The sequence below is a fragment of the Falco punctatus genome (assembly GCF_963210335.1).
Source record: "Falco punctatus genome assembly, chromosome: 5".
NCBI classification, from domain to species: domain Eukaryota; kingdom Metazoa; phylum Chordata; class Aves; order Falconiformes; family Falconidae; genus Falco; species Falco punctatus.
Genome location: NC_137584.1, coordinates 19,422,130 through 19,441,839, shown reverse-complemented (window position 1 = coordinate 19,441,839; position 19,710 = coordinate 19,422,130). Strand labels below are relative to the sequence as shown.

Genomic DNA, 19,710 nt, shown 5'->3' with positions numbered 1-19,710 from the left:
GGCGGCAGGCAGCAAACCTCCGAAGTTCATTTGGGATGAGTTAGCAATTCGCATGAGCGTGCTGCTAATGGCCTGCCACTTCCCGCTATGGAAAATTAAGTGCAAAAGGTTGAAGGAGAGTGACATTGCTTTCAAGATATGCCACAGCGCATTTGTGTACAGACTATGAGACTTACTGCTTCTTTGTGGGCAGCCCCATCAGCTCTTCATACTCATCCTCTTATTACCTGCTGTAAATAGCAAACATCATCTAAGAAGCTCTTGCACACGTAAGAAGTCTTACAGCAAAATAGGTGTTTCAGAAAGTTAGAGAATCCGGATGCTGCCGGGACAGAGAGGAGGTAATGCTTGCTTTATGGGAATGTTAATGGGAGTCATCCACTGCATTCCCCTGGACTCTGAGTGGAGAATAAATCTGAGTGGGGATGTTGACCCTAAACGTTGCAGTGGATGGGTGGGGGAGGGCCGGATTGAACTCAGAAAAACTGATTTTCCATTGGTTGGATAATCCCTTCAAAATCTGTTTTCTGAGCACCAGGGCAAGATCTTATCTCTTTATTAATGCCTGTGTAGTGCCTGTGTTTGAGCAGAACGGGTATCAGCAGATGAGTAGCCACATTAAACGCAAAGGCTGTTGTTGTGCCCAGTCAGTGGTCAATAGCTGTGAGGCTGAACCATTTAAATCTGTACTAATATTCAGCACTTGGGATTTGTTCTACAAAATTTATGCGGGAGCTTGAGAAATACAGGAATGGCAATATTGACTCAGACGCTCAGACAAATTGCTCAGTTTGCAATATTCACAGTCCAATAAAAACATCCACTACCACCAAACTGGAAAAACAAAGCTCTGTGATACACTTCTGTTACTTTTCAGTATGGTGAGGATAGCTGTATTCAGTAGGACTTCAAAATTGCAAGCCGCTCTAGTAAAAGTATAGATGAATCTCTTCAAAACACAGTATATGTTGCCCCGCTATTTTTAAACCTCAGCAGGAAACAGGCAGCAATTCTCTGCCTTGTATTTTCTGTCTTATTACAGACAGCTGGGTTTGATCCAGATCACTCGCTCAGGCTGATGCAGAGAAAATGATGGTGGTGTAGCATCTAGCTCGCTGAAAAGGGAGAATATGGATTTATTTATTTATTTACCTATTTATTTATTTATTTACTCTGTGGAGGATGGGGCATGGGTACTACACAACTTTTTGAATGTTTTGAACTGAAAAGAATAGTTTTGATGCCATAGAGAGCAGCAGGAGGGAGAGTATTTAGTCACCTCCGCAGATATCTGAGGTTGATTCTGCTGTCAATAATGGCTAAGTAAATTTTGTGCTATTGGAAAAATCAAAATACATATTAGCTGTTGCTTTTTTTCCTCAGAGTACTTACGCACACATGTTTTTTTCCCCTTACGCTTGGAGTAGAAAGGATAAGAATGTTTTTCCCCTTGTGCTTCACAGCTGAAAGCAGGCATTTGAAAGCAAATTAGACACATGAGAGGGAATAATGTAGGTGGTTTGTCATTTTCAGCCTGCGTACAGTGGGTTTTCTGTCTTTGATGGACTGGTGAAAGTAATGGAAGAATGAATTGCTTGTCACCATATAATCTGTCAATATATAATTTGTCAACATGTAATCCGAGGCAGCCTCCGGAGAAATAAGTACATGCTTTGTGATAGCATTCACAATGAATTCTATGAAATGCGGATATCTTATATAAAGCCTGGACAATCTAGCCATCTGACTAAGCTAATTGAAAAGATCTCTCTAATTTGAGGATTAAGTTCTTGTGAGCTGGTAGGGGCTCTGCATTAAAATCTTACCAGTGCTGTTGTAGAAAGAGAAGAGCCCTGAAGCTCCCGGTATTGATGATATTCAGTTGCTTCGCCAATTCTCTTGCGCTACAGCACAGGTTGCAACACCTCTTGGAGCTCCAAGCCACTTTTCCCCACCTGTCCCTGCCTGCTGTCTGTAATTTAGCTGCTCCTCACAAGCTGTGCTATGAAGGTTATGTAATTAAAATTACCTTTGTGGAGGAACAAAGAGAAAATTCAGGTAATTCAGTTTGACTGGGAACCTTGACTTTGCTTAGTGCACTAGTTTAAGCCTCTGTTCCCAAAACAGTGTAACTTTTACCAATACATAAAATCAAATAAGTAGCTGAGTGTGACACTAATGGTCCAGAAAATATATATTAGAAAGGCAGAGAACACAAAGACCAATGGGGGATTTCTCATTCATGCTCTTTGCTTCCACATTGCACTATGTGAAAGACAGCAGGAATTTATATGCTGTTAGCCAGCAGGCATGGCCACCCCAAATACTGCCTTTCATTCAAGAACTTTTAATATAAGTGTGAGAAATCCATGATGAGATTCTCATTCTGCTCTTCATAAGCCCCAAGTTAGAGAAGAAGAATGTGCTGTAAGCCTGGAAGAGTCATTCTTTGAAAACTACAGCTCTCCTCCAAAGACAGTTAGGTTCCTGGGATGGCCCAGCTTGCTTCTTGTGCACCAATTTTTTTTTTCCCATATAAACTCTAAATATAGTTCCCAAATAATAAAGCTGTAAATTCTCTAAGTCTAAGATATAGCAATGTGAGCTGATCAAAACTGGCATTGCCACAGTCACTCTCCCATCTCTTGCTGTATGTTCCTGGCCCTTTCTTCGCACCAAGCTGAGTGTTTTCTGACTTAGCAGTGAGCCAAATTGGTAAAAATAGAGTCCCAAATTGCTGAGCAAACATTTCCACCTCCTTTTTTGAATCAGGTCTAATGCTCATGTAGTATATGCTATGTTGATTCCACATTCAAAGCCAAGGAAATAAAAGCCTTGTATTTTTTTTTGTGTTTTTCATATTGGTTTGGTTTCCCAAAGGGTTAGCAAGCTTGCTCTTACCCCACTTCTGCAAAGAATGCACGGGAGAGCTCGGGGACGGGAAGCCAAAGAGCATTTTTTTTTTCAGCAGAAGCCTGCAATTAGAGAGGTTTAGGCTGAAGAGTGGCTTAGGACAGCCAAAAGTGACCTGAAGCCTGCCGAGAAGTGGTCCAGACTGTGTTCAGCTGCAAGAGCCCTGGCAAAGCAAGAGAGAATTGTCTTGCTGGGGAATTTCAGGGCTATACCCTTTCCTTTGCTGATTGCAAGGGCGTTGGGTTTGGGTTCTGACACGGTGATACCAGCCTAACTTAACTGACTGTCTAGTGGTTTAAGCTTAAACTGAAAGTCTGAAGCCTCAGTCTAAAAACATGCAGATGATGAAAATTATATCAAATTGGTACTTGTCCCATGGAATAGGAAACTGAAGCGGTTCAGGGAGCTGATACAACTACTCAGGATGGCTGGATTGGTTTCCAGCTGAATAAGCTTCCCCGAACTGCTTATATTGTGCCTGTGTGAGCGTTAGTGCTAGTGGGCACGAGAGCGAGCAGGGGGGAGCAGGACAGGACTGCAGCTGCCTAGATTTAGGCTTAAACTTCAATGACATCTCGCATCCAGGGTGAGCAAAGAAGCAGGTTGGGAGCCACAATCAGCCTAGGTGGGAAAGAGCGACGTGAGCAGAAGGTGGAGGCGGCACAAGTCTCTGCCCTCGTACCCGCGCTGTGTGTGCCACGCTGCAGAGGTCGGGGGGCTCTTATTCCCCGTTTTCAGTACTTGGTTCAGAGCTATGAATTATACAAAGGGCTACCTGGCAAATCTTCGAGGGCTTACTCTGGGGTGTGTAGGTACAATCCTAAGAGATACTAGTTCAACTTTGGGGGAAGGTAAGGGGGTTTCTGCTCACTGGCCTTACTCAGCTCGTCCTGGAAACTCAGCACAATTCTGCAATTCTTGGCCGCCAAATTCAGTGCCTAACGTTGGATGAGACTACTTATTGCAGACAGTGATATTGTATGGCCTCTCCCCAGGGGAAATTGTGGCCTGTATATGTGCAAAAGCTCCAGTGGCCCATTTCCTCTAGATGTAACTCTGATTTTTACATATTTTCATTCTGTTTCTGCTATAGTTTGCACAAGGCACAATATTATTGTATTGGAATGTTATATTGTTATTGGTTGTTGCAATTTCTTTCATGGCAGGAAAGCATTAATTTCATTTATTAATATTTTAGTTCCTCTCCTACAACATGTGTTTGGAAACGCAATTAATTGCTGCAATTGGTCTTTAAGTATTATAGTAATATAGGAGTGGGGTGTAAATATTCAAACTGGTGCATCTAAGGATAAATTACTAAAAGCGTGGTGTGCAATGTTTGCTGTACTGATTGGTTCCAGAGGGATTGGTTAGGTGCTAAGAGTTTCTAAAACTCACAGCCATGTTTACCATCTGTAACAAAATAAGGGACTTAGAGGCCAAACTAGAAGCGTGATGGGATTTGAAAGCTTGCTTGCCTTTTTTTATTTTTTGTTAATAATATAAATAAAAGCATGAGCCTATGATCACAGGGAAGCAAAGAGAGAAAGGTGAAGCAATATTCTAAGTATTACTGGGTGATACTTACTGATCCTGCTTCAAACAATTTGTTACAACCTTGAGCCCTCTAATTAAGTGGAATTTACCCCCGTGCAGAGGGCTTCTGTAAAAGCCTTTATTCTACACATGACCTACTTCAGGTCTCTCTGAAGGGCAGAAATTTGGCATAACTGCTGAGGTTCTACCCCAGACCTAAATCCTTGATGAAAATCCCAGTTATAACGTTCAGCCACTGGATGTCCTCATTTTCAAAGGTCTGCAAAGGTTGATCAGCTGGAAAACCACATTGTTGACAGTTTGCAGAGCATTGCATAAAAATATTCTGTGTGCATTGGGTATTGCCAAACTCCAAGCTTACCACCCATAAAGCAATGGAATCGGTTTCACTTCTCAAGGTAATTAAACTCCTACTGGATGCGGAACATGTATTTAATCTGCTCCTTTTTCCATCTCTCTTTTTCTGATTTATGTAACAGCTTGCTTTGCAGGACTCTTGCATTCCTAAACACCAAGAAGTTCATTACATTTCTTTATTTTTCCAGGGCTACCTTTGTGCATTTATTGTGGGTTTTACTGTGGATTCTGACTGCGGCTTTCTTTTTTCAAAGTTTCTGCAAATTCCCAAGGGCGTATCCCTCTGCTTACAGGAGTCCTGATCTCATCCCACGAAGACTTTGTCCGCGATAGGTCATCACACCCTGTGCGTAGCTACACCTGCCCAGAGAGCTTCACTTTGCTTTTTCTCAGGCCTGCTTTCTCTTGCAGCTCATGAACCATCACCACCCACTTTTCCTTTGCTGCAGGCTCCCCTGCCTGCACCATCATGGAGGGTGTTTCTCATCCGGAGCTACCCCTGCAGCTAAAGCTCTCAACCAGCCTCCTCAGTCTTGCAGTTCTAATGGCACCATCCTTGTTGCCAAACATTCCTGTCTTCTGATTATGATTTGACATGCTTGTCAGACACTCTCCAACAACTTATAAAAATCTGAGCTGGCAGAAAGATTGGCAAAGGTTGTCTGTAGCCACACGTGGATTTCATGTCTGTTCATGAAACATGGAAAACATGTTAATGAAAATCTCTTTTGTTGGGGTTTTTAAATCTGAAGTTTCAAGAAAAAGAAAATCTACTTCTTTTTGCTTTCTGGCTTTTAATTTCTCTAATTTAAGCTGCTGTTAAACCACATTGTCTTTCCAAGATGGGGTCAGCTTGTGCTCTGTGAACACTTGTTTGAAATTGTGAAATTAGGACAAATTCAGTAGAAACATAAAGGCTAGACTTCTTTCCCTCATAAAGAAAACTCTCCTTCTGGTATAAATGGGCATACTTACACTGGATATGTACACTTCATGCACCAGCATGGTAGTTTCATTCCTACCATGCTGGTACATGAGGCATATCTCCAGCAGGAATCGGCTTCTGTAGCTGCTGAAGTCTCCTAAGGTGACTGGGGCCAGGTATGCATTTATTTATCTACTTGTCTCTTTTATTTATCTAATGTCTCTTTTCAGTGGTTCAGCACTGGATGAGTGCTTCAGAAAAAGAGAGGAATGTGTTATCTTTCCTTGCACAGCTCTGCAGGACTGGTAGATCCTCATGGAAACTCGCTCACCCCCTGTGCATGCCGTCGTGCCCCCTGTGGAAGTGGACACATGCCCAGAGCTGCCCAGGCAGGCAGAAACCTGGGGTGCTCCTGGTAGGACTCTGAGTCCTGGGATTTGCTCCCGGATCAGTAACCGTGCTGGTTTCTGGACTCTGAAACAAACCTAACATTCAGATGAGCCAAGAGAATGATTTGGAAGATGGAGGACAGAGATAAAACCACCACAGCCGATCTGGATGACATGGTGCTTGTCACAATGTTGTTACCTTAACCCCAAAACCATGCTGATGTTTCTGTAACTGGGGAAGTAGCAGAGTGTAGGAGGAGCAGACTGCTTTGCAGACACAGTGAGGAGTTAAAAGCATCTTCAGAAGAGGACGTGTTGCAGAAGTCCTCCCATTCCAGAGGTGCTGGCAGCCAAGGACCTGATTATGGTTGACTGGAAATGAGCTCGTTCCAATCCTGGTGCGAGAGATCATATCTAAATATAATAAATATTAAATATCATGCCTCTGCTCTAGAAACTGTGATACTGCTGTGAAAGCTGCTCTCCTTAGGCTAATGATGCTGATGGTGCATCTCAGTTATTCCCTCTTGAAAATTCAGCTTCTAAACTGCTTAGGAACTGGTGGCAGCCTGTGGTCTGCTCAGCCTTTTCCGTCTTGGAGGAGAAGACTTACTGGTCCTTTTCTGTTGTTCTGAAGGGCATTGTGAGCCACGCTAACAGTGGTGGAGAATATGGATGAAGAAGAAACGGAGTTGGAGTCCAGCATCTGTGTTCTGAGGTCAGAGACCAACAGTTTTCCTTCTGGTGCTCATGGTCATCCCTTGAGAGCTGAAGCCCACTGTGATTTTGGGGCATCTGCCTACTCTTTCTTCTTGCAGCTTTTGAAGACCTCTGGAAAATGTGGGGTGCTGCTTTTAGTCATTGCAAAACTGGAGATTTGACTTGGAGCGCTGAAAAGAGGTTAACGGTTTTGCAAGCAGCAAACCATAGATTTACAGCAAAGAAAGCATTTTGCTTTCTCAGTACAGAAGCCTAGATGCAGCTGAAATTAAAAACAATAATTGATCTGTGTCCATTTAGAGATACACCTACATTCATGTAGGCTGGGAAACCTTATCCTTGCATGCACATTTTCCTTTTAAGCAGCTTTTACTCAGGCTGCCTGCAAATATATCTGCTCATCAAGCGGGCAACACTCAGTCCCTTCTAGGAATGAGCTGGGGCCATTTTTTTCTGCTGGATGCCAAGAGGACTGACAAGACAGATGGAAGCTGCTGAACTGTAACACAGCTCGTTAGAGAAGCGCAGAGCCCTTTAAAGCTGAGGGTGCAGCCAGGATTTACCTCTTGAGAAATGGCAGCAGTCCTCAAAGTAGCTTGCACAGGCATCAAATCTGCCTCAAAATAAGCAGTGTGGATGCAGCCTGTAAGGCTGAACTCAAAATAAACCTTTTTTTTCCTTCTTTTTTTTTTTTTTTTCCTGAGATGCTATAATATGGGACAAGGCTGAGCAAACATTGTGACTCTCTCCTGTTTGGTGGTTTGTGTCCCAGATCACTGACTGAGCAGCCACACCAGGCTACAGGTGGCATGCTGTTATCCCCTATATGGAGAAAAATTCCTGCTATGTTAACAACAGATCTGCGAGGAATTTTGTTTGTGCTTCAGCTGGTTAATGAACCGGTGTCTTGCTCTGGCTGGTGCTTGCAGGGAGCACTTTGCGAGGGCTCCTCTGCTCCAGCATTGTGCTGGTGAGACACCTCTGTAGCAGAGGGTACCCCATGAGCCCGGCACATCCCGGCTGTGGGATGCTGCTGGGACTCCGCTGCAGGAAAAGGCCCTGGAAGGTGCCCCAGGACATCACCTGCTGCTGGAAACACGGTTCTGGGGGTGGCAGCCCCACTACCGCCAGCAGACCCAGGTTGTCTGGGAAGGAATTGCCAGTGTCTGCCCTGGGGTCCAGCTCTTGAGGACACTTTGGGGTCTGTGCCTCTGGGGACTGCTCCCCCCTTCTCCTGCCCCCTCCCTTTTGCTCCTCCCCTGCTACTGTCCCCCACAGCCCCTGCCCCTTGTGTCCACCCTCAGTGGAGACAGCCCCCTTTCTCCCCCTGCCCCAGTGTGGACAGGCCCCCCCAGCCCTCCCACCGTTCTTGGGGGGCACGTGGGCAGCCTGGCAGCACGTCACAGAGCAGACTGAGTCCACGGAGGATTTGGGGAATTTTTAGCTGCTAAATATTAGGCTTGTTAGGTGCACATGCTGCTGAGCCTATGTGAACTGATTATTTTTTTCTTTTTAGAGGAATCTTGGATAAGTTTCATGGCTATAGCAGCAAAAGGAATGCTGGTGACAGGAGGCTGAGCTCTCTGCTCAGCGGCCCTTTCTGCTAAAAGGACTCTTTTTTTTTTTTTTTTTTTTTTTCCCAAAGCAAATGCTCACAGTAGCGGAATTACTGTGCCTCTTTTCACAGTACAGAAGCGTATTTTCTGGTAAGTGTGTTCTTAGAACCAGCTCATCATTTTAGCTGAAACTTTCTTAAAAATACCCAAGTCTGAGTCAGACACATAAGGTAGAAAACATTATCCTGACAGTTGGAGTCTGGGGAAGTTGCAAGCAAGCAGAAACTAGATCTTACAAAAGGAAGTACAGGGCCAGCTAACGATGGAGATTATCAGCTCTTCCCATGGCTCCTGATGACAGAAGGAGAAAAGGTGCCTTTCTCCTTCCCAGGGAAGTTTCCAAGTGTAAAGAAAGGGGCTTTGTTTTTGGTCGGGGGGTGGAATTTTGGCTGAGGAAGTTTAGCAGGGAGGCCAACAAGGATGGGGAAACCTGCAGCAGCTGGGCATTGTGTGCAAGAGGAGAAGCTGCCTGTTTGGTGTTTACAGTATGTCTCCAGGAACCAGAAAGGGCAAGATGCTTTTTGGTTTTGGATTCATTTATAGTTGTTGTGTCCTCTCAGCTTCCCTTCTTTTCAGCTTGCAGCCCTAAGATTAATTCAGAATATAGCACAGGGCTTCCTACCTTCCAGAAAATAAATGTAGTCTCATGTGAGTCCTGTTGGAGAAAGACAGGGAGGAGGAGGGAAACAAAAGAATTGAGGAAAAACCACATCATCCAGCCAGATCTCCTTTAGGCCAACATCTGTATCCTGGGATCAACCGTCTGCTGAGATTTTGTTTGACAGCAGCTTGTCCTTCCTGCTGGGAAGAAGACTGTTTGCATGGATGTGCATGGCTGTGTTGGGAAAGTTGGGGGAAAAGCGATACATAGGAAAGGGGGCCCTCAGTAGGGTCTGTTTCTTCGGGGCAGCCCATATTCCAGCAGCATTTCCACCTGGTGACAACCCCATCTGTATGGCTCCTAAACCTGAAAGCACTGACATATCCGAATGGCCTAAACCAAGCGAGCCCCCAGCAAGGACTGGGATTTCAGGGGGATGAGAATTCAAACCTGTGCAATGAGCCGAGAGAGCCTGGCGCCCTGTGCGGCATGGTGCTACAGATGTGTAGGCTTCAAAATTACAAGCTGCTTCTTTCCAACTATGTGGCTGCAACCAGCACGCTGAAGCTGGCTGGGTTTCCCTTCCACCATTGTCTGGTCTCCTGTTAGCCTGTGCCTCTGAGGGGTGTCTGGATGAAGTGCTAAAAACTGCAGACAGAAATATAGAATGTAAAACTTGAATAAACATCCAGGCTAAAGATCTGCGTTTGCATGATGGCTGAAGAAATAGTGGACATCATGTACTGAAAGGTGAGTAGTATCCATGGTGGGTGATGGTGCTTCCATGCGAGGATTCCTACAAATTAATTTCAATACTTTCTTAAAAAAAACCCACATTCTTAACTGAGCACATTGGTACTTGCTGAAATCGTAAAAGTCACTGAAATACAACTGCCTAATTAACATGCATTGTACAAACTAAATAACCATTATAGAAAATTGGTGGAGTAGACTCACCGTTAAACTTGCATTTATGATTAATAAATGTGGAATTGTATGTGTGTGTAATTGTAGATAAGACCCCATTGGACTACTCTAAGGGCATTAAAATTCTCTTCCAGCTAAGATGAGAGGAAGAAGGAAATTAGGAACAACATGGGAAAAAAAAAAAAAAAAAAAAAAGCATGAGCCAGTCAAAGTATTTTTCATTGTTGTCAAATTTATGTTAGCACCAGTGTTAGCTGCTTCTGCTTCCCATCAGTAAAACATTCTCCAGGTCCACCAATCAGTATGTGAAATGATGGGCTGTAAGGATGCTCCTGATACGAGTTCTTGACACACAGTGATGCTCCTCATTCCTGCCTGTGTGCTGGCACCACCCTGCATCAGCCCAGCTTCCCCAACAGAGACAGTGTCTCCTCCTGACCCTCAACCCTCATGATGCCAAATGCAACCTGGCTCAGAGCCCACTGGAAGCTGGGGATCTGCTGCGGTTTAACCCCAGCCGGCAGCCAAGCAACACACAGCTGCTCGCTTACTCCTTCTGCATCGGTATGGGGGAGAGAATTGGGGGAAAAAGTGAAGTTTGTGGGCTGAGATAAAGACAGTTTAATAGGTAAAGAAAAAGCCATGTGTGCAAGTGAAGCAAAACAAGGAATTCACTCACCGCTTCCCACGGGCAGGCAGGTGTTCAGCCATCCCCAGGAAAGCCGGGCTCCACATGCGTGACGGTTACTTGGGAAGAGAAATGCTATCATGCCAAATGTCCCCCCTTCCTTCTTCCCCCAGCTTCATATGCTGAGCACGGCATCATACGGTGTGGAATATCCCTTTGGTCAGCTGGGATCAGCTGTCCGGCTGTGTCCTCTCCCAGCTTCTTGTGCTCCCCCAGCCTCCTCGCTGCTGGGGTGGGGTGAGGAGGAGAGAAGACCCTGGCTCTGGGTAAGTCCTGCTCAGCGATAACAAAAACTTCCCTGTGCTATCAACCCTGTTTCCAGCACGAATCTAAAACATAGCCCCATACTAGCTCCTGTGAAGAAAATTAATTCTATCCCAACCAAAACCAGCGCAGGGTGTCTCATCATTCAGGGGATAAAGATAATGAAACGGCATGAAATGAAGGTGAGGTTTAGTGCCTACCAAAACCACCAGGCTGGGCTGATGGGCAGGGTGACCTACCTCATGCTGGTATCTGCCTTTTTATTTTATACCAAATCCAGCAGTACAGTTGTCTCTGTTGGCTATGGGAAACAACATCAAGCTACACACAGTCAAGTGGTATTTAGTTATATCATGATGCTGAGATGCTGATTTGAAAAAAAAAACAAACACAGACCTGAATTCGTGTCTCTACTTGTTCTCTTCATGGTGGCTGGAGAGGCAAAATTTGCTGCGAGAGATTGTATCTGGTTGTATTGGACCAGCTGAAAATAGTGAAAACCTGAAAAAATGGTTGAGGCTCAGAATCTATCCATCAGCTGTGACAGCCAGCCCAGCGACCGGGAGGGAAAAAAATAAAAAGAAGGGAGAAAAACCATCCCAGCCACCAGAATATCTCTTCTCCTTACCTGCCAGAACCCATTGCTTTGTTCTTCCGGCCAAAGAAGATGAGGGGTGTCAGCCCTTGAAAGTTGTGTGAAATAAGAAACCGTCGGACACGATGCAACCACATATTACTGGCCACTCCTTACAAACCAAACTGAAGCAAACAGGATTAAATCAGAGTAATACCTCATGTGATTACAGCTCATTGTGTTCAAATAAAAGCTGACGTTATCGTGAGCGATTCGTTTGGGGGTGGGGGTGGAGAGGAGAAGAGATGCTGCAGCTTTTGCTCAGTGATTGCTATTTATAATGCTGTAAAACCACAGTGAATGTGTTAAATGCACTGCCGTGAGCACGTGCTGCTTGAGCTTGGCGTTATGGCTATAATAATTCCTTGCAACTCTTGAGATGTGCCTTTGTACTAATAATATATTAATATTATTCTATGTCAGTTATTTCAGACAAACAGAAACTTTGTAGATGTGGCACTTGAGATGATGTAACCGTAGTTTTTAATTGTATATATAGGTCTGTAATCATTAGGGGAGTGCTTTATAGTCACATCTACCTGCTGCTTTTACAAACCCCTTCTAAACAATTTAAATAGAAACCAGAGAGTAAATGTGACCAGAGTCCTCAGCCAGTACAACTGAGCAGAGAGAAGTATGTCAGCGCTAATGAACTCCAGCACCCTGCTGGGCCCGGCTCTCAGCAGCTCTGCAGGCTGTAGTGCCGTTACTGGGGGTTCAGTACTGTTCCCATTTAAGCTGTTCAGAGGGGGTGGGTAACTACTCTTCCAGCAGCAGTCGAGTGCTGGTTAGATTATTATCCCCAAAATTGGTCCCGTTGCCTGTAGTACTTGGGTCTTTCTCCCTTTGTACTCTTCTTGTTTTGTCCCAGCTTCTCTGTGTTCTGTAACTGCATCTCTTTCTTTCTAATGAGGGTCAGGAAATCTGACTGTGAGAGGAAAGAAGCCCCAAATGCAGAAAAGGCTTCAGGAACATGGCCTGCTTTATTTTTATTATCATTTGTTGTATTTTTCCTAGTGTTAATTCATGTGAGTTTTGAACTATGAGCCGTATGAACTACTTAAATTGTGCTGATGCAAAATCTATTTCCATCCATTCTCTTTTTTTTCTCTCTACCCCACAATGTACTTTACTGTTAAGTTTTTCTGAATATTGCTGCTTTCTTTGTAGCAGCACTAAGCTCCTCTGCATTCACCCAAGCCCATGGATATCCTTGCTTTAGGGCTTTTCATAAGAATCTCAAATTAAAACTTGGTGGTGTTTGCTTGAATTGCCTTTTGACAAGCCAGAAAGCAATTCTGTCTGAGCTGTGCCAAGGAGGGAGAGCTGCAGCGTGACCTTGCTCTCGCTTCTTCCAAACAATGACTTCCAGGAATACTCCCGAGATCAGTCCAGCCTTATCTATATCTTACATTTCATTGTCTGAATTCCATAAAAGTCACATAAACCTAATTTTTTGTTCAGAAGCACACAGGATGATGGTATCTAGAAAGAGAAAGTGAGATTTTCAGCACTGAAGTTCTTGGCTGCATACCCAGACCAGACTGGTAGTGATTGAAGGATGGCTGTTTGACAGACTATAAACCATTAATTTTTTGGTCATGATCTGTCTCCCAGATTCCAGCTATGATGTGACTGTATGTGTAACTGGTACCCTTGCTGTCGTTCCCAACAGAGAGCCCTGGAAACCCTGACCTGTTCAGCAGGGTGATCCCTTGCATGCAAGACATCCTCGCTGGCAATCCCATGCAGGAGGGCTTGCTCTTCTCCTGCTGTGTATGTGCTGCGAATAACTGGGGGCGCGACCTTTGTTATATGCACCTTAACACCGCTTAAGGAGGACAACAGTGACTGCCACAAAACCTGACGTGGGTTGCCTGATCACGGTGCGGGTGACAGAAAGAAATGTGAAATGCTGTATCACGGTGAAAGCAGACTTCATCTGTTCCCCTCTGAAGCAGAGTTGGTAGAAGTCTGACCTTGTCCACTCGAGGTTGAGGAAAGCAGCCTGCCAGGAAAGAAGCACAAAGCTGCTCGTCACACTCATCCATTGCTTTCGCAGAAGAGGTAGTGGCATCACCTCTCTTACAGATTTCATACAGCTTGAAGGTTCTTGGCATTGCTGAGAGAGTCATAAAAATAATATTAAATTGTTCCAAGTGACTAAAATTCAGTTAACCAATATATAAAAGTATTAAAATACTTCTAGAAGTACTTAAACAGGAAGGAAAAAAAAAAAGTGGGAATGGAAAGATTTAAATAGCAAAGCTCAAGAAACCCAAAAGAAGGTGAAACAGACCAAGTAGTTATCAAATGGCACTTTGGAGCCAGGTAATCCCCTGCAGAACTGGGAGAGCAACAGACCTTAATTCCTTTTGCATGTGAGCCACACCTTGGCTTGCCGTGGAAGTGCATAATGCAGCAGGACTGCTACTGTCAGAGAGGCCAAGGCTTCTCCTGCCCCCGGGGGACACAACTGGCCTCAAGTAAGAAGGTTGTCAGGTGTGTGTTAGAATGAACCTTGGCAATTTGCTGTCCTTTGCTTGCTCACAATTTCTGCCTGCCTGGCTATAGCTTCTAGTTACTTTATGGTATCTCACTTCTCTTTTCCCACCCCTTTTCTAGGACTGCTGCCACCAAAACCTGCCCCGGCATGAGGTCGCTCTTCTGGCCACACAGGATACAGAATTGGTGTCTCCTTGGTTTAGGGAAGTGTTTTTTATTTCTGCTATTTCTTGGTGCAGCACAACAATAGAGGCTAGTAACTCATTGCACTGACCAAAGGTTTACTTGCTCAGGATGGTGCTTTTTGCTGTGAGAATACTGTCTGCTCAACAAAGGTGCTGGTCTGCCTTTTGGATTCCTTGATGCTTGTTTCCATACCATAGTCTCAGGCTATATCTTCATGAGTGCCTTGGATGAGGCCCACTGGGGCAATGATTTGATGTCCTAAACTCCCAAAGATTTTGTCAAAGACCCCATGACAGTAGCTGCCCATCTCAAAGAAGGCAAAGCGGCTCTTTATCCTTATATTGAGTGTCAGCTGGTGAAGGCAGATCTCGTAAGTAAGTATTAAGCTTTCTTGCCATCACTCTGTCCCCTGGACTCCCTGACACTCATGAGAAGCGTGAGTTTGCCTCATCCTTCATTAAAGTACACAGACTCACCCGATAGTCACTGCCGTCCTCCTGTTACTGTCTAGACTTGTCACAGCGAGACCAAGTCTTGACAGCATCTGCAGAAGTGACAGCTCATGCCAAACTTTGTGTCTGTGTCATGCAAGGAAGGCTCAAACTGTTTCCAAGCCTCCAGACAGATCAGTGTGCTGGAATCTGAAGCCCTCTCTGTCTGGAGGGTGTGCTGAGCATTGCTCCCAAATGGTGCAGAAGACGGTGGGTCAGAGAGCACCAGAAGCTGGCATGAAATCCCTCCCACAGATGCCACCGCTGGAGCTCTTGCCTGGTGTCAGACTCAGCTGTGGGACAACGTGGATGCTTCCAGCCGAGCAGAAAGTGCACGGGAGGTCCTGAGGTGCCACTCACGAGCCTGTTCTTAAGAGCTGAACCTCAGGAGTCAACTCGTTCAGCCTTCTGTTCGGCACTTTGTCACATCGTTCTTCAGTTCTAAATGCTTTGATGTCACCCCATCCCTATGATGTAGTCCCATATACAACTGCACGTCTTTAGTGTACTGGGGGCAGTCAGCTGCAGCCCTTGTGTCCACATGCCCTGCTGCACACCTCCCCAGCAGGCCCTCTTCTCCAGAGGGTTCCCTAGGAATAAAGGCACCGAGGAGCTGTAATAGTCGTTGAATTTAGGCAAGGCAATCTTGGTTGGAGGTGTCAGGTAGTCTCTGCTGAGAGCACTGTGTTCCCTGCGTCCAGTTCAAGACACCTCCTGTGTCAGAGTTTGGGTTGGAGCTGCCATGAGGAGCTTTATTTTCTGAACCTGCCCCCCCCGTGCTTGCCCTCAGGGAGGACCATCCTCAGCAGTAACTGGAAGATATGTATCTGCAGCACTGGGCTGCTCTGTCTGGGACCCGCAAAGTGTGGTGGAGGTGGTCCTCCTCATCCCCACCTCTGAGGTCTGCTGGCCAGCCTCTGGATCCTTGCCTTTGCCAAGCTCTGTGCCAAGGTGCAACACCTTTATTTGATTTTCTCCTGTCTTGTAGTTATCTAATCTCCTGCTCTGGGGCTGGGAAGGCTTGAGAGCGTTGGCATGTGCCGGCCCCGTTTCCAAGCACATGTGAACACATTTATGAACCCTCCCTGCACAGGTACCGCAGGAGCAGAGGGAGTCTTTGCCTCAAAATATTGCAGATATATTGAAGGAACTGATCTCCAAGCCCTGCTCAGAATACCATTAGGTAATGATTTTCAAGTGTGGGATGGAAAAGATCAACTGCAGCTTTCTTTCTGTGTATGCTGTAAATGATTTGTACACTTGCAGCGGACGAAAATTAAGTCAGAAACCCAGTCATGGCCCTCTGAGGTGAAATGCTGACCCTTTCTCTCCAGCACACATTTTTGAATCATGGCATGGTCAGAAGTGAGATCGCTTCCTGTGGCTTTCTAGAAAACCACTTCAGTTCAGTTGTTACCAGGTCAGCAATATTTACAGTTCTTTCCCCACAGGCCAGCAATTTCTTTACATGTTTAGACATGTTGGGAGGTTCCACATATTTTTTGTAATTAGTGGATATAATGATTGAAGAAAGAAGCTGTTGGTTCTGGCCATTTATTTTTTTTTAAGATACTTCCAAGAAAATGGTAACATTTTAAAAGTTTCTTGTTTTGTAGGTTAGCAAAGAGGAACAGTACACAAGCTGCCAAAATGTCCTTTCTAAAACCAGAAATAGGCAGATCACTGCAATTTCCACAGAAATTAAACAAGTGTAGCTTGCAAGATTTACCAGATGATTTAAGAATAAACCAACCATAAATATAGTGCAACTTTATAAGATTAAGTACCGTCATTACCGCACGGGGATTGAAGAAGAGACGACCACAAGGTTCCCCCTCTCCCCTGTTCCTGTACCTGCACCCAGCTATCGTTATGCAAGAAATTAGCAGTATTTCAAGAGCAGCTCTGATGTTAATTGCCGGTTTTCAAAAGTATTTTATGTCACTGTGTAGATTACAGAATTGCTGTTATGCAACCAGAACAACGAGGGCTGGGTTTTGCGGCTGGGCCCAGGCCCCGGCCCCACGCAGCAGTGCGTGGAGCAGGGCCACAGGAGCCCGCAGCCGCCGGCAGAGCTGCCGCCCTCTTCACCTTTGCTCACCCGGCCGACCTTTGCTGGAAGTGGGGTTTTAAAACCTTATTTCAGAAAGCCTTGAGGACAGTATATTGATTATTTTTTTTTAATACCACAGCAATGTGATAGTATATTTTTTTTTTTTTAATACCACAGAAATGCAGAGAAAAAACACCATCCACGGCCACCGCACCTAGCCAGCGTTCCATACGTTTTATTACACGACTGTCCAGATAGCGTTGCGTGCCAGCAACCGGGAGGAGAGCGCTAGCGCAGCCTGCGCGCACCCCGCCGGGCGGTGTCTGCGAGCGCCGCAGGGCGCAGCGTGTCCGAACGCGGGTGAAACGAGCGGCCCGACCCGGCTGGCGGCATTGCCCGGCACTGCACACCGCGGCACACCGCCCGGCCGAGCGCACCCCCCGACCCCCGCCACCGCCGGCAAATCCGGCCCGAGGGGGCTCCGGCAGCTGCAGGGGACCCTGCGCGGCGGCGGCTGCTGCGCCCCTGGACCCCCGGCCCCGCCGGGCCCAGCGCGGAGCGGGGCCGCCCCGGGGCAGGGCTTCACACTTCCAGCCGGGGAAACTCCGTGCCGGAGCGGCTTCCTCCTTGGCAGAAAGTTGTGCGGGCGCCCGCCCCCGGCTCCCCGGGGCGAGACGGCGCCGGCGGGGGTGCGGGCGGCTGGCCGCCTCCCCGGGCGGGCCGGCGGGCCGGGGCCGGGGCCGGGGCGGGCCGGGGCGGGGCGGCAGGGCCCGGCCCCGCTGATGTCAGCCGGGACGGGGGAGGAGGGGAGGGGGAGAGGCCGCCCGTGTTCCGGGTCAGGCGCGGGAATGCGCGGCGGCCGCCAGCAGCCCTGCGCCCGGCGCCCCGCGATGCCCCTGCGGGGAGGGCAGCGGCCCGCCGAGGAGCAGTAGGGCCGCCCGCCGCCCCGCTCCGCTCCGGCTCCCGCCCATTGTTCTCCCGGGGTCGCCGCGCTCGCCCGGGGCCGCTTCCCGCCGGCGGCGGCGGCGCGCTGGATGCGGGTAGCCGCCGGCGGCTGGCCGGGACCCGCACTGCGCGGCGGCGGCGAGGGGGCAGCGGCTCCCGCGGCCGGCGGGGAGGCGGGGGCGGCGGTGAGCGGCGGCGCCGCCCGCCCCGCGGCCCCCGGCGGCCCGGCGCCCCCCCGGCGGGGCGATGTTCCATTGCATCCCCCTGTGGCGGTGCAACCGCCATGTGGAGTCCATCGACAAGCGGCACTGCTCGCTGGCCGCCGTGCCCGAGGAGATCTACCGCTACAGCCGCAGCCTGGAGGAGCTCCTGTTGGACGCCAACCAGCTCCGCGAGCTGCCCAAGGTGAGCGGGAGCGGGGGGGCGGGCCCCGGCGGCGGGACGGCCGGTCCCGGCGCCGCCGGGGCGGGGGGCCGCAGGTGAGCCGCCCCGGCAGGTGTCCGCCGAGCTCCCCGGCCCGGCGCCGGCGGGATGAGGCGCCCCCGCGCCCGCCCCGAGGCCGCGGTGAGGGGCGGCTGGGGCCGTCAGCCTGTGGCGGTGACCCCGGGGGTGAACGGAGGAGCCGGAGCCTCGGGTCAGCGTTTCGCATGTCGTCGCCGGCCGGTGGGAAACGGGCTTTCACGAGCGAAACCGGGGGACCCGCGTGTGGCGGGGGAAGCGCCCCGGTGGGAGGGCAGCGGTGCTGGGGCTGGAGCCGCGGGACGGGAGTGTGTGTCGTGATTAACGCTCACGTCATCGGAATTGCGAGACTTTGGAGGGTATTAAACCCTCCCCTTTTTTCTCCTTTCGATAGATGCTATCTGCTCCCTACGAGGGAAGGGCACCCCCCCAGCAGATAGCAGCGTTCCCGTGCCTGCCTCCGCTCCCCGAAACTTCATCGTGCAAAACCACGAGAGGCGAATGAGCATTTGCTTTTTCTCGGTGCAAGCCCTGCACAGCTGGCAGTGCTTTGCTTCTTGCCCGAAACACGCAGCCAGATTTTTGCGCGTAACGCGTTTCTGGTAGCTGTCAGAGGTGAACTCGCTTTTGGTTCAGTGTGGTGGTGCAGCGTGGAGGTGGCACCCGCCAGTGGCACTGGCCGGCTTGGCCCTTGCTGGAGGGACGCCATCGGGGCGATGGGCGATGGCGGTGAGGCACTGTGGGGATGGATCCACGGGCGTGGGGCGAGTGGGAGGAGTGCTTGGCTTTTGGCTTGATCAACCACCGGCATTTTTCGGTGTTTCCTCTTTAAACTTTGGACACCTTTGTGAGCTGTGGTTGGTAGAGTTCGGCGCTGCAGGGGAAGAGTTATCTGGGAGCTGCGCCTTTAAAGTGTGTGAGCTCTAACTTGGCATCCAAGAAACTGAACTTGCTAGCCAGAAGAATTTTCAAAAGCACCTTTGTTTCCACCTGTATCAAAGTTGGTCTGTTCATACCAAAACTTACACAGTCTTACTTTTCTTTTGCTAAACTTGGTTCACTCACATGAACTGTTTTTTCACTCAGTGTAGCAAGAGTAGTCATGGTGGAGAGGTTTTCCTCCAGACACTAGTGAAGGTGTTCAGTTGAACTGATGTATTGCATTAGGCGTTTTCTTTTGGAAAACCCAGGTGCGAGTTTGCATCTTGTTGCGACTGAGCTCTTTATCCTTCTGAAGCAGAGCAAAACTGGTTTACACAGCCTCTCTCTGTGCTATTTTTACTTCCAGTAGTTTCTGCTGGCTTTGCACATAGATTAGACGCGGGAGCCTCTTTGTACTAGACTTTTCTTCTTCGTGTTGACTTTTGGGCTTGTACGCATCTTATTGCAGAGGTATCAAATGTGCCTGTGACTGAAATCCCATTGAGACCTATGGCACTTTAAAAAAAAAAATATATATAAGAAAATACACCACAAACTG

At 47.9% G+C, this 19,710-nt stretch overlaps 1 protein-coding gene across 2 annotated transcripts in view; it reads left to right on the top strand.

Moving 5' to 3' along the window:
* Nucleotides 1-1,159: 1,159 nt before the first annotated feature.
* The window catches only part of LRRC1 (leucine rich repeat containing 1), a 111,236-nt gene continuing 92,685 nt past the window's right edge, over nucleotides 1,160-19,710 (top strand). Inside the window, exon 1 of one of the 2 annotated variants that reach the window (XM_080388687.1) lies at nucleotides 1,160-18,176. In XM_080388687.1, the coding sequence (XP_080244813.1) occupies nucleotides 18,018-18,176 (159 nt within the window). In that variant the 5' untranslated portion in view covers nucleotides 1,160-18,017. The remainder of the gene's footprint in view (nucleotides 18,177-19,710) is intronic. The other variant, XM_080388688.1, reaches the window with a different exon arrangement.